The 13,353-nt window shown below is 45.5% G+C and overlaps 1 protein-coding gene across 1 annotated transcript in view; it reads right to left on the bottom strand.

Moving 5' to 3' along the window:
* RNF167 (ring finger protein 167) overlaps positions 1 to 13,353 on the bottom strand; it is a 192,985-nt gene that overhangs the window by 121,173 nt on the left and 58,459 nt on the right. Inside the window, exons 5-6 of the mRNA XM_069215677.1 lie at positions 3,462 to 3,549; positions 2,233 to 2,323 (exon numbers count right to left, since the gene is read on the bottom strand). Coding sequence (XP_069071778.1) covers positions 2,233 to 2,323; positions 3,462 to 3,549 — 179 coding nt within the window. The remainder of the gene's footprint in view (positions 1 to 2,232; positions 2,324 to 3,461; positions 3,550 to 13,353) is intronic.

Raw genomic sequence — 13,353 nt, 5'->3', positions numbered from 1 at the left:
GAGAGGAGCAGGAGTGAAAGAAAACGATAATAGGGAGTAAACCAAGTACAGAACATTAACAAATCCCACCCATGCTAACCCCCAAACGGGTCAGTACTGCAATCCCTCCCATCCCCAAATGCATATCCTACAAAACTAACAAACAACGTGAATGGACTCATCCAATGGGGCGTAAGCGAGCCCATCCGAAAGCCATCCAGAGCGGGATGGACGGGCCAGCAGAATCACAATGTAGAGGATACAGAGCAGCAGCCAGCATTAACATGTACATCAACAACTAATCTGCAGGCCACGAGACCGCGAGCAGGGCCGCAGGCCCCAAACAGTAGAAAGTATCTAGTCATTATCACTTCGGGTATTTCCCTCTTGAATCGTACATGTCTACCTGCTGCTTGAGCTGGGGACCTGGCCCCCAATGCCTGGAAATTCACCAAATGTAAAGCCATTATTTAAGAAACGTTCAGCACCGTTGCAGACCCTGGCCTTCATGGAGCTCCAAAGCTATGCTGAAAACACTGGGCTGTCGGAGGAATTCCAGGCGGGTTTGCTTCAGGGACACAGCTACAAAATGTAGGTCTCTTTATTGACAGAAGCCCGGAGAGGGAAGGCTGAAGGCAGGAGTGTCTGGTGTCGGTGGCATTTCATCTTTTCACTCCCATCAACACCATCAAAGCAGCCAGATTCACTGACATTGTACCTAAAGGGTTCAAATAATTCCTGAGCGACTGGAGCCTCTGTCTCTTCGCCACCATCAGCTCTGAGCTCAAGACGACCACCCGCGGCCCCCTGCAGGGATCGCTACGGTCACCATTGTTATTTGGCATCAGCATGCTGCCCCTGCCCAACCGGCTCCATGAGACCAGAGCCCAGGGTTCCATTTACGCTGACGACAAACAGATGATCTTTGGCCTTTCTTATCGGTAGTAGTTATGGACGGGATAGGTGCACATTCAACTTTAAAGGATTGTCCATGAGTTAGAAGGTTGTGGATGTCTGCTGATTTCTTGAAATGTAACTTGGCCGTGACCGAGTTTCACCAGGAATGTCTTTCTAGTGAGAACCAAGCAACTCTGTCCAGTCAGGATGGCTCTCCACCTGAGACCTCAAAGCTCCACTGAATGCTGGCGTTTATTTGATAAAGTTTTACCATGTATATCAAAGTAGCCAAGCTTTCCATCTGCTGTTACCTGTAAATATAAGCCTTGAGAGAGAATACAACTCTTTAGACAGTCAAGTACCTGTAGTTAATGTCTGCAGGGTGGCTACTTACAGGAATTTCAAGGCATGATTATGCAAGTCCTTTTTTCCAAATCACTTCCCCGGCTTCCTGTGCATAACAAAGTGCTTACTACACCCAGTGTCACCACTCCTCAGGTGATTTATCAACCTGCTTGTGGTTTCGTGACAAGTAAATTAAGGTGGCACAGACCACTGTCCAGCTTTCATTTCTAGAAGTCCCCAAACAGAACAGTTGCCTTTGGAGGCAAAGCGTTTTCTGTTACAGCTACAACTTGTGAATGCACTTCCCCTTCCCTTGTACCTAAAGTGCTTTAAGTTTAAAGTTTAGAAAGAGTCTGAAAACCTGGCTCTTTGACCAGTAAGCTGTGTCTTTTGTTGTGCTCATCCTCCTTCCTCTATCATGTGTCAATATCTCTGACCTCTCATTTGTTTTACTTGTTGTGTTATCCATAACGCCAAGAAGCTTTCACATGAGCTGAGATGTACAAACACAATGAACATAAAACATAACCACTCTTCGCCTGTGCTAGGCGCCAGAGAGTTTGGGAGATCACTGCATGTATACATTTGCAAGGAACGTGGCCCGGGACAGCAAGATGTAAAAAAGGGTAATATCTGTGCCAGAGCTGGAAGGTCCCGGTTGAGGAACCTTGCAGTTTCACTGTCAGCTGAGAGACCAAGACGATGATTTCTTAAACAATGGTAGAACTGTAGCTACTTACTGCAGCAAACAAGGGTAAAATGTTTGGGCGAGTGGGGACTAACAGTGGAATAGGTGCAGGGAGGAGAAGCAAGGAGACCCGAGTCAGCCACAAGGAGACAAGGTTGTTCTCAAGTGAGGTTGGAGTGTCAGTGCTGACTTGCATATTTTATTGAGGAAACTGCCTGCCTACCCCTTACCTACTTAGAATTGGATGACTGAGTCAGTCACTTTCACGTGTCGGCATTGTACTTTAAAATAAAGAAACACGGGCAAGCAGTATACTCCCTTACCCTTTGTAGAAGCTGAAAATATTCCTCAGGTACTCAGATGTCACCTCTCCAACGAAGACAGAAGGAATTACTATCTGTTTCTTTATTTCTTCTGTGGGGAGAAACAAAAGGGTTTGTAGCATAGAAATGTAAACAGAAAGACATCACAATAAGACTGGTCTCTGTGCAGCACTGAAAGAGGGGGGTAACAAAAGGTAGTAAGACAAGAGTGGCAGATGGTACTGAGCTAAACAGAAAAAGGAGATGGAGAGATGTGGTAGTGAATGAACGGGGATGTAATCTAAGAGGCTATGTAACACAAAATAAAATAACAAGTGTATTTGTAAAGCGCATGTTCACCCAGAAGGGTATCTTGGTGCTGAATAGCACATGTATATTGTTACTCAACTTGATGGTACACATATTATCAACCTCAGAAGGATGAAAAGCTGAGTGGACCCACCAGGATTTGAACCTGTGACCATGAGGTTGAACACCAGCCCCTACAGTGGACTCATCATTCCAATAAGCCACCAGATCCGACTAGGTAGAGAGAGAAGGTGAGGTAGAGAGATGTAAGATAAAGAAATGGGGTAGAGAGATGCATGACAGAGAGAGGTGGGGTAGAGAAAAGGCAGAAAAGACCGGTAGAGAGAAATGAGATGAAGAGAAGGCGGTAGAAATAAAGGTGTGTGGTAGACGTTATGAGGGAGATGAAGTAGACATTAGAGATACAGGGAGAGGAGATGGAAACAGAATAGTGAGGCGCAGACAAAGGGGATGGGAAGGCGGGTGAGGTACAGGGATGACCAAGAGATGTAGACATAAGGCACAGAGAGTAGTGAAGAGACAGTTGAGCTTGTGAGGGAGACGCAGAGGTGGATCAGACAGGTGTACTTAAAGAGTGAGTTAGACACGGGTTAGATAGAAGAAGAAATAGAGAAAGTGGTACATACACAGACGTGCAGAAAAGAGAGAGGGGTAACGTACGTGAGACGAAGTAAGGCTGGAGAGGAGAAAGAGTATTATTTCCTTTCATTACTACCGACTGTCTGAGTGTGAAGGTTAAGGTTGAGCAGGTAGGGCAATGATTTTTAATAAGAAAGTGAATGGCTACAATTGTGTCTTCCAGTCACATCTAGCAGTATATGGCAATCACACCCAGAGTATTCTTCTATTTTATTAGTGACCTACAGCAGTCATTCCTTTCCATGCCCGACGACCGTTCTGTGAAGAAGAAAAAGCCTTACCATCATTCCATATCATATTCAGGAGCCGCTCGGAGTCCACATTGTGCACAATGGCGGCGAGAAAGCCGGCCTGTTGAGCATGCAGGACCTAGACCGAAACAACACCGACAGTCACAAGAGAAAACCAAAACTTCACATATTTTAGATATTAGGAGCATAAAACTGTGGGTGGTTAGCACAGAGACAAGCTATTACACTCTGAACAGAACTGACATAATAAAAAAATAAACTTTGATGAGTTATAAAAAAATATCCAAATAAATTACCTTCAAATACTGCAACACTTGAGTGTGACTTTATACAATACAACTTAAACCTCAATAGATTATCTTCCTTACACATACATTCCTTTTCTAGGTAATCATGTATCTATATATTTAATACTTTACTCAGCGTACAAAAGAGAAAAAAAAAAAAATCACTCTCCAATGCACTACTCTGTCTCACCCTAGACCCTTATTCTATCCCTCCTGGCGCACCCCAAACCTCATTTTACTATTATGATCTCTCAAGCAACCCTACTAAATTCATCCCTCCTCCACCTCTCCTTTATTCATCCCAAATCCCCTCTTAACACTATGATCTTCCAATTAAAATTTTATAGACTCATCCCTTTTCTATCCCTCCATTATCCTTTTCAATCCAACTAACAGACTCACGTGCCCACTGCTAAAATTAACTGATATTTTCCTATACTAATCCACCACTGACCCTTTTGGGTTCTGGAGTAGCATGTTATTCATTGAAAAGCAATTCGATGCCTCGTCAGGGGTAGTAAGTGCTATATAATGAAAATGTCACTTACCCAGTGTACATCTGTTTGTGGCATCAGTCGCTGGAGATTCACATGTTCTGCATAGCTCGCCATCTGGTGTTGGGTCGGAGTGTTACAAGTTGTTTTTCTTCGAAGAAGTCTTTCGAGTCACGGGACCGAGTGACTCCTCCTTCTGTCTCCATTGCGCATGGGCGTCGACTCCATCTTCGATTGTTTTCCCCGCAGAGGGTGAGGTAGGAGTTGTGTTGTAGTAATAGTGCCCATGCAATGGAGTGACTAAGTATGTACCTATTTAAGGTTGAGATGATACATATATAAATAATTGAAGGTAACTTCCGAACTGCTACAGGCTCCCGGGGAGGTGGGTGGGCACATGTGAATCTCCAGCGACTGATGCCACGAACAGATGTACACTGGGTAAGTGACATTTTCAGTTCGATGGCATCTGTCGCTGTAGATACACATGTTCTGCATAGACTAGTAAGCAGTTATCTCCCCAAAAGCGGTGGCTCAGCCTGTAGGAGTGGAAGTAGTTTGAAATAATGTTCTTAATACGGCTTGACCTACTGTGGCTTGCTGTGCGGATAGCATGTCTACACAGTAGTGCTTGGTGAACGTGTGTGGCGTAGACCATGTGGCTGCCTTACATATTTCTTGCATTGGGATGTTTCCTAGAAAGGCCATGGTAGCACCTTTTTTTCTGGTTGAGTGTGCCCTTGGTGTAATGGGCAGTTGTCGTTTTGCTTTCAAGGTAGCAGATTTGGATGCATTTAACTATCCATCTGGCTATACCTTGTTTTGATATTGGGTTTCCTGCATGAGGTTTTTGGAATGCAATAAATAGTTGTTTAGTCTTTCTGATGTTTTTCGTTCTGTCAATGTAGTACATTAATGCTCTTTTGACATCTAATGTATGTAGTGCCCTCTCAGCTACGGAATCTGGCTGTGGGAAGAACACTGGTAGTTCCACTGTTTGATTTAGGTGGAACGGTGAAATAACCTTTGGTAAAAATTTAGGATTAGTCCTTAGGACGACTTTATTTTTGTGTAGTTGTATAAAAGGTTCTTGTATTGTAAACACCTGAATTTCGCTTACTCTTCTTAGAGATGTAATGGCGATGAGAAATGCAACCTTCCAGGTTAGGAACTGTATTTCGCAAGAGTGCTTGGTTCAAAAGGTGGACCCATGAGTCTTGTTAAGACAACATTTAAGTTCCATGAAGGAACAGGTGGTGTTCTTGGTGGTATAATTCTTTTAAGGCCTTCCATGAATGCTTTAATGACTGGTATCCTATATAGGGAAGTTGAATAGGTAGTCTGCAGGTATGCAGATATTGAAGCAAGGTGTATTTTAATGGAAGAGAAGGCTAGGTTAGATTTTTGTAAGTGAAGCAAGTAACCCACTACATCCTTTGGAGTTGCGTGTAAAGGTTGGATATGATTATGATGGCAGTAGCAGACAAACCTCTTCCATTTACTTGCATAGCAGTGCCTAGTGGACGGCCTTCTGGCTTGCTTTATGACTTCCATACATTCTTGGGTAAGTTGTAAGTGTCCAAATTCTAGGATTTCAGGAGCCAGATTGCTAGATTCAGCGATGCTGGATCTGGATGTCTGATCTGTTGGTTGTGTTGTGTTAACAGATCCGGCCTGTTGGGCAATTTGATGTGGGGTACTACTGATAGGTCTAGCAGTGTTGTGTACCAGGGTGGCCTTGCCCAAGTTGGTGCTATTAAAAGGAGTTTGAGTTTGTTTTGACTCAATTTGTTTACCAGATAAGGAAGGAGAGGGAGAGGAGGAAAAGCGTAGGCAAATATCCCTGACCAGTTCATCCATAGGGCATTGCCTTGGGACTGCCTGTGTGGGTATCTGGATGCGAAGTTTTGGCATTTTGCGTTCTCTCTTGTTGCAAACAAGTCTATTTGAGGTGTTCCTCAGAGTCTGAAGTAAGTGTTTAGAATTTGGGGGTGAATTTCCCATTCGTGGACTTGTTGGTGATCTCGAGAGAGATTGTCTGCAAGTTGATTCTGGATCCCTGGAATAAACTGCGCTATTAGGCGAATGTGGTTGTGAATTGCCCATCGCCATATCTTCTGTGCTAGAAGGCTCAACTGCGTTGAGTGTGTCCCCCCCTGTTTGTTTAGATAATACATTGTTGTCATGTTGTCTGTTTTGACAAGAATGTATTTGAGAGTTATAATTGGTTGGAAAGCCCTTAATGCTTGAAAAACTGCTAGCATTTCTAGGTGATTTATATGCAGTTTTGTTTGATGTACGTTCCATTGTCCTTGTATGCTGTGTTGATCGAGGTGTGCTCCCCACCCTGTCATGGAAGCATCTGTTGTTATTACGTATTGTGGCACTGGGTCTTGGAATGGCCGCCCTTTGTTTAAATTTATACTGTTCCACCATAGAAGCGAGAGGTAAGTTTGGCGGTCTATCAACACCAGATCTAGAAGGTGACCCTGTGCTTGTGACCATTGTGATGCTAGGCACTGTTGTAAGGGCCTCATGTGTAGTCTTGCGTTCGGGACAATGGCTATGCATGAAGACATCATGCCTAGGAGTTGTAATATCATCTTTGCTTGTATTGTTTGTGTTGGATACATGCGTTGTATGATCTTGTTGAAATTTTGAATTCTTTGTGGACTTGGAGTGGCTACTCCTTTTGTTGTGTCTATTATGGCTCCCAGGTATTGTTGTACTTTGCACGGCAAAATGTTGGATTTTGCAAAGTTGACGGTGAAACCTAGTTTGTAGAGGGTTTGTATGATTTGATTTGTGTGTTGTAAGCACTTTGTTAGTGAATTGGTTTTGATTAGCCAGTCGTCTAGATACGGGAATACATGTATTTGCTGCCTTCTGATGTGTGCAGCCACTACTGCTAGACATTTTGTAAAGACTCTTGGTGCGGTTGTTAAACCAAAAGGCAATACTTTGAATTGGTAATGTATTCCTTTGAATACGAACCGTAGGTATTTTCTGTGAGATTGATGTATTGGTATATGGAAATACGCGTCTTTGAGGTCTAAGGTTGTCATGTAGTCCTGTAGTTTTAGCAATGGTAACACCTCTTGTAGCGTGACCATGTGAAAGTGGTCTGATTTGATGTAGGTGTTTAGTATTCTGAGGTCTAGGATTGGTCTCAGTGTTTTGTCCTTTTTTGGTATTAAGAAGTACAGTGAATAGACTCCTGTGTTTGTTTGTGTGTTTGGTACTAATTCGATTGCATTCTTTTGCAATAGTGCTTGAACTTCTATTTCCAGAAGTTCGGAATGTTGTTTTGATAAATTCTGTGCTTTTGGTGGTATGTTTGGAGGGAATTGTAGGAATTCTATGCAATAACCATGTTGGATAATTGCTAAGACCCAAGTGTCTGTAGTTATTTCCTCCCATGCTTTGTAATAATGACCTATTCTTCCCCCCACTGGTGTTGTGTGGAGGGGGTGAGTGACATCTGAGTCACTGCTTGGTTGTAGGGGTTTTGGGGCTTTGAAATTTTCCTCTATTCCTAGGGAATTGCCCTCCTCTGTATTGGCCCCGAAAGCCTCCCCTGTACTGTCCCTGGTAGCTGGACGGTGTTGCCTGCGAGGTGCTGGCTTGTGTGGCCTGACCCCGAAACCCCCCTCTAAAGGGTGTCTTGCGGAAGGTGCTGTAGGTTCCTCTGCTCTGCGGGGAGTAGAGTGCGCCCATGGCTTTAGCAGTGTCAGTGTCTTTTTCGATTGCCGTGTCCACTTCTGGTTCGAACAGTTGTTTTTCGTTGAATGGCATATTGAGCACTGCCTGCTGTATCTCTGGTTTGAACCCAGACGTTCTTAGCCATGCGTGCCTTCTAATGGTCACAGATGTATTAATTGTTCTTGCAGCTGTGTCTGCTGCGTCCATAGAAGAACGTATCTGGTTATTTGATATGTTCTGCCCTTCCTCAACCACCTGCTTTGCCCTCTTTTGTAGTTCCTTGGGAAGATGCTCGATGAGGTGTTGCATCTCATCCCAATGGGCTCTGTCATAGCGCGCAAGTAGTGCTTGAGAGTTAGCGATGTGCCACTGGTTTGCAGCTTGTACTGCGACTCTTTTCCCAGCTGCATCGAACTTGCGGCTCTCTTTATCTGGGGGCGGTGCATCCCCAGATGTGTGGGAGTTGGCTCTTTTCCGAGCTGCTCCTACTACGACGGAATCTGGTGGCAGCTGTGTGGTGATGAAAACAGGGTCTGTAGGAGGTGCCTTATATTTCTATTCCACCCTTGGCGTTATTGCCCTACTTTTGACCGGCTCCTTGAAGATTTCCTTTGCGTGCCGAAGCATACCTGGCAGCATAGGCAGGCTTTGGTAGGAGCTGTGGGTGGAGGAGAGGGTGTTGAATAAAAAGTCATCCTCGACTTGTTCTGAGTGGAGGTTTACGTTGTGGAATTGTGCTGCTCTAGCCACCACTTGAGAATATGCTGTGCTGTCTTCTGGTGGTGAGGGCTTTGTTGGATATGCCTCCGGACCGTTGTCCGACACTGGGGCGTCATAAAAGTCCCAAGCGTCTTGATCCTGGTCACCTTGGCTCATGGTGGTGTGAGCCGGGGAATGTGACGGAGTTTGCGTTGGTGAGACGTTAATTACAGGTGGAGGAGAGGGTGGCGGAGTCACCTTTTTCACCATTTTTGTTTGTGGCGCCTGGTCTGTTTGAAACTCCAGTCTCCTTTTTCTCCTAATAGGGGGAAGGGTGCTTATTTTTCCTGTTCCCTGCTGTATGAAAATACGTTTTTGCGTATGGTCCACTTCGGTGGATTGCAGCTCTTCCTCAACCCTATGCTTTCGCATCTGAGAGGACAGTGATTGCTCCTCTGTATAAGAGCCTGGACCTGGGTCGGTTACGGGTTGTTTCGGCACCGAAACCCTGCCTGTATCTTTTTTCGGCTCCGAGGTGGCTTTTTTCTTTTTTGGAGTCGAAACCTCTCGGCGTCGATCTTCGTCGGTGCCGCTGTCTCGGCGTCGAGCCGTTTCTACACCGCTATCTCTGTGTCGTTGCTTTTCTCCAGCACTTTCTCGATCCCGAGAAGGCTGCGTGCCGGTGTCTCGACCGGAGTCGGACGATCTCGGCACTGTTTGGGCCTTTTTCGGTGCCGATGGTCGGTCACCGAATTTATGGGTGAAGCCATGGCCTGGTGGCAGTGGCGTCCCCTGGGCCTTGTCACTTTTCTTATGTGTTGTTTTCGACGTCTTACTCACGGCTCTTTGATCGTCGAATTCCTCGGAGTCCGATTCGTGGATCGAAAAGGTTTCTTCTTCCTCTTGTTCCTCGAACTCTCGGTGCGCTGTCGGCGTGGACGCCATCTGAAGTCTCCTGGCTCGACGGTCACGGAGTGTCTTTCGGGACCGGAACGCGCGACAGGCCTCGCAAGTCTCCTCACTGTGCTCAGGTGACAGGCACAGGTTACAGACCAAATGTTGGTCTGTATACGGGTATTTGTTGTGGCATTTGGGACAAAAACGGAACGGGGTCCGTTCCATTGGCGTTGTTCGACACACGGTCGGGCCGACCAGGCCCCGACGGGGGATCGAAAACTACCCCGAAGGGCACCGGAGCGCGTCGATCTTCGATGCGGTGTTGAATCTAACTACGCCGATCCCGAACGCAACAATACCGACGAAAATCTTCCGATATTTACTAACTTTCCGTTCCGAAACTCGGAGCGACAGGAACACGTCCGAACCCGATGGCGGAAAGAAAACAATCGAAGATGGAGTCGACGCCCATGCGCAATGGAGACAGAAGGAGGAGTCACTCGGTCCCGTGACTCGAAAGACTTCTTCGAAGAAAAACAACTTGTAACACTCCGACCCAACACCAGATGGCGAGCTATGCAGAACATGTGTATCTACAGCGACAGATGCCATCGAACATACAATTACTGACCAGAGTGGCCACAAGGGCCTATCACTGCAAGGTCTACCAGCATCACTACTAGTTACACATGCACTGGGGCTTAGATCTGCTTCACCCTGCACCTGAGTCACTTGCTCTTCACTTACACATTAGGAGCTACCAGGAGGGATGCGGATGGCATAGCGATCACCTAGAGGAAAGGGGAGTAAGGACTGAGGGCACATGAGCCACACCCGCAATTACACTGCACTTAGTTGTAGGTTTCCTCCATACTAGAAAGATGTTTTAACAACAAATGCACATGTGACCTAGAACTGACATTCAAAGCAAAGTGCTTATAGAACACGTAATGTGAAGTCCAGGAGACTGCTTTACTAACATCTAATGAAGAAGGGTCACAAAATACTCAAGAATGTCTGGTTCTTGGATGCATTAAGAAAGAAAAAAAATCAGACTCGTAACATTTCGAAGACAAGGCTTACTCCAGGAGGTGGTGTCAAATTAGAAACTCCAAAATGCAGGGTGATATCACAAATCTCATTTAATACACCACGACTGTCTAGGTAGTTCTTAAATTACAAAGAAAAATCTTTACTTTGAGGTAAAAAAAAAAAATTAAATACTGCAAACTAAATACACACCAATAAATCTGAATGGATCGGTGACTATATCAACAAATCTATTTGTTTTTGATGTTTCAGATTTATTTTCAAGCAATGTACTTGGCCGTGCACCTACTGCGCAAACCCAAGGTGCCCAAGAAACCTCATCCACAAGAAAAGAATAGCCCTCCCTTCTTCTGTAAACAAAGCATGCTTTTTGTGGTTCAAGTGGTGTCTTGTGGGTGACCTGGTGTCCCATAGTGGACCTCCGGCCCATAGCCACTGGACAACTCACATGGGGGTAAAGCTGGCCAGGGAACCGACAGTCTCTGAATACCCATGTACAAAAGAGGGCAGGGCTTAAGCGACAGAGCACCCACATGAGTCGTGTTCTAGGCAAAGAATGAGCAAGCGCAAAGCCAGAGACTGAGCAAGTACTGGCATATGATGGAGGTTCAAATAAAAAATATATTTGACCCACTTGGGCTAGAAGCAAGATTTCAGTTGTTCCAAGTCAGAGCAGCCTCTTGTAGCTACCCATCTAAATTCTAATGCCAGGTCAGGAAGTAGAAGAAAATTCAAAATCCTCTGAAGGCAATTAGAAAGATCACAAAGACTTCCTAGAGCACGGAGGCTAGGGAATGCAGCGCTCTCACATTTACTGATGTCATGAAAGTGAAACGCTTCTTCTGGACCTTTGAATGCTCTGCGTTGTAGATGATCTTTCCTTGGCAGCAGGCTGGCAGCAACTTTGTGTCCCTGAAGGACTACACAAACCACAGGGTCGTCACGAGCAGGCCCGCAAGCAGCTGGGCTCTGTCTGTCACTGCTGTTTGGTCACACTCTACGATCTCCACAGGCAGGCAGGACTTTTATTCATCTTCTGGCATCAGCTGTGTTTGTAAGCAACTTTGGAATTATTTCTCAGTACAGTTTGGAAGAAAGTCGACCAGCAGGAGTTTCTCTCCTGGATCTCAATTCTCCTCATCTGCACTGGGATGCAGGTCATCCTTAGACAGTGAAAGACCCAGTAGATGTCAGCCAGTCCTAGCTAAGCAGAGGTGCAGCACTTTTTGAATTTGTGGGTGCCTCTACAATTATGGGGGGAAGGGGCACTTTCAAAGAGTGACCCGTCATACTCAGCCCCCATCCCTGGGACCTGGTTAGGCTGGCTCAAAGAGAAGCAATGGCACTTAACTGGTAGGCCAATCGTCAAAGGATGCTTTTCATAAATTAATAGGGGGAGAAAAAATGTGATCCTTGGTGTCTGGTAATTCAAAGGGCCCTTATTAGGGTCACTCTGCCATGGGGCTCTGAGGCAGGACAGACTGAACAACCTGTCTTAACTCACCAAGCCTCTACTACAGAGGGCAGGAGAGGTGCCTACAGACTAGAATATCCGGCAATACAGCCTTAGTTTACAGCAAACAATGGACCTACCAATACGTCCTTGGGCAGTGAAAGTGCACACATTCGTCGCACCAACCAGAGGCCCTACATGCAGGTCAGGGACATCATGAAATGAAAAGATCATTGTTAAAAGGGGTTGCAAAGACTTTAACCTGCCTGACCCCCAACTTTAAATTATGCTGCTACCAGTGTCAGTCTGCCCAGCGGCTGAGTAGGGGACAGCAGTCATCCTCATAAAAGGAGTGTGCCCCTCAACATCAGCGTCAAGCTTGGATGTCTTATACTATGCTTAAAAGAGGAACCCTCAGTGGACTTATGTGGTTGTTGAAATCACTGACACAAAAAAAGGCATGTGAACATAGCACACAAAGCTGAGCAGAGGAATTGTATCCCAACAGGGACTCCTGCCTCCCTGGGGACATCCGGTGACTGCCTTTAAAGGATTCATATCCTAGCTTTCGGCAGCCAGATCCTCTAGGTCTTTGATAATGGCACAGTGAGAAGAATCCTCTCTTGATCAGGAGACAAGACCGCTGGCCACAAGAACTTGCATTGGGATGCAAATATTTTTAAAGGAGATCTCTGAATCTGAACTTGTGAGTTCCTTCTTCGTACACCAGGGTTACAGTGGTTTTGCTGACTACCCATGCATGAGTGGGCACAAAGTCTAGAGGGAGGTAGGTTTAGGTGTCTGTGCATGTGTACCCTGAAACGTCAAGATGCCGCTTAATTGCTTTCACTTCTGAGGGTCCTAGATTGCAGAGAAAAGGAAGTCTTGGGCCCTTTTACCTCCCCATCACTAAATGGCAGACCCAACAAGGTACCAGCTCTAACTGGGCCCAAGATGGGGGCTACAAAATGTCCCTGCATAAAGGGCACAGCTGTAGTTCACATTCCATTTTTACAAATGACATGGATGTTGTGCTGGTAGGTGAGGTTCATGGTTTACCTGCCCCAAAGCTGAAGAGTAAAGCCTCTAACCACTAAATGCATTATATACTGTTATAACTCTCAGGCTATTTCTCTATATAAATCCCCCTTTTACCTCCTAAGAGAGATGGGTGCAGATGTTAAAGTATACCCTTATCGGAGTAGAGCAGATGATCTACTGAACAGGACAGGGAGCCTGATAAACAGAAGCACTAATTTCTCACTCTGTCAGAATTATGCTCTGCATGAAGGATACAATGTCATCCTTAGACTTACAGATCATTTTATTCCCATCTGGAA

This window comes from Pleurodeles waltl, chromosome 12 (genome assembly GCF_031143425.1).
Source record: "Pleurodeles waltl isolate 20211129_DDA chromosome 12, aPleWal1.hap1.20221129, whole genome shotgun sequence".
Classification (NCBI taxonomy): domain Eukaryota; kingdom Metazoa; phylum Chordata; class Amphibia; order Caudata; family Salamandridae; genus Pleurodeles; species Pleurodeles waltl.
Note: the sequence above shows the minus strand (reverse complement) of the source record. Positions and strands in the feature narration are given on the sequence as shown.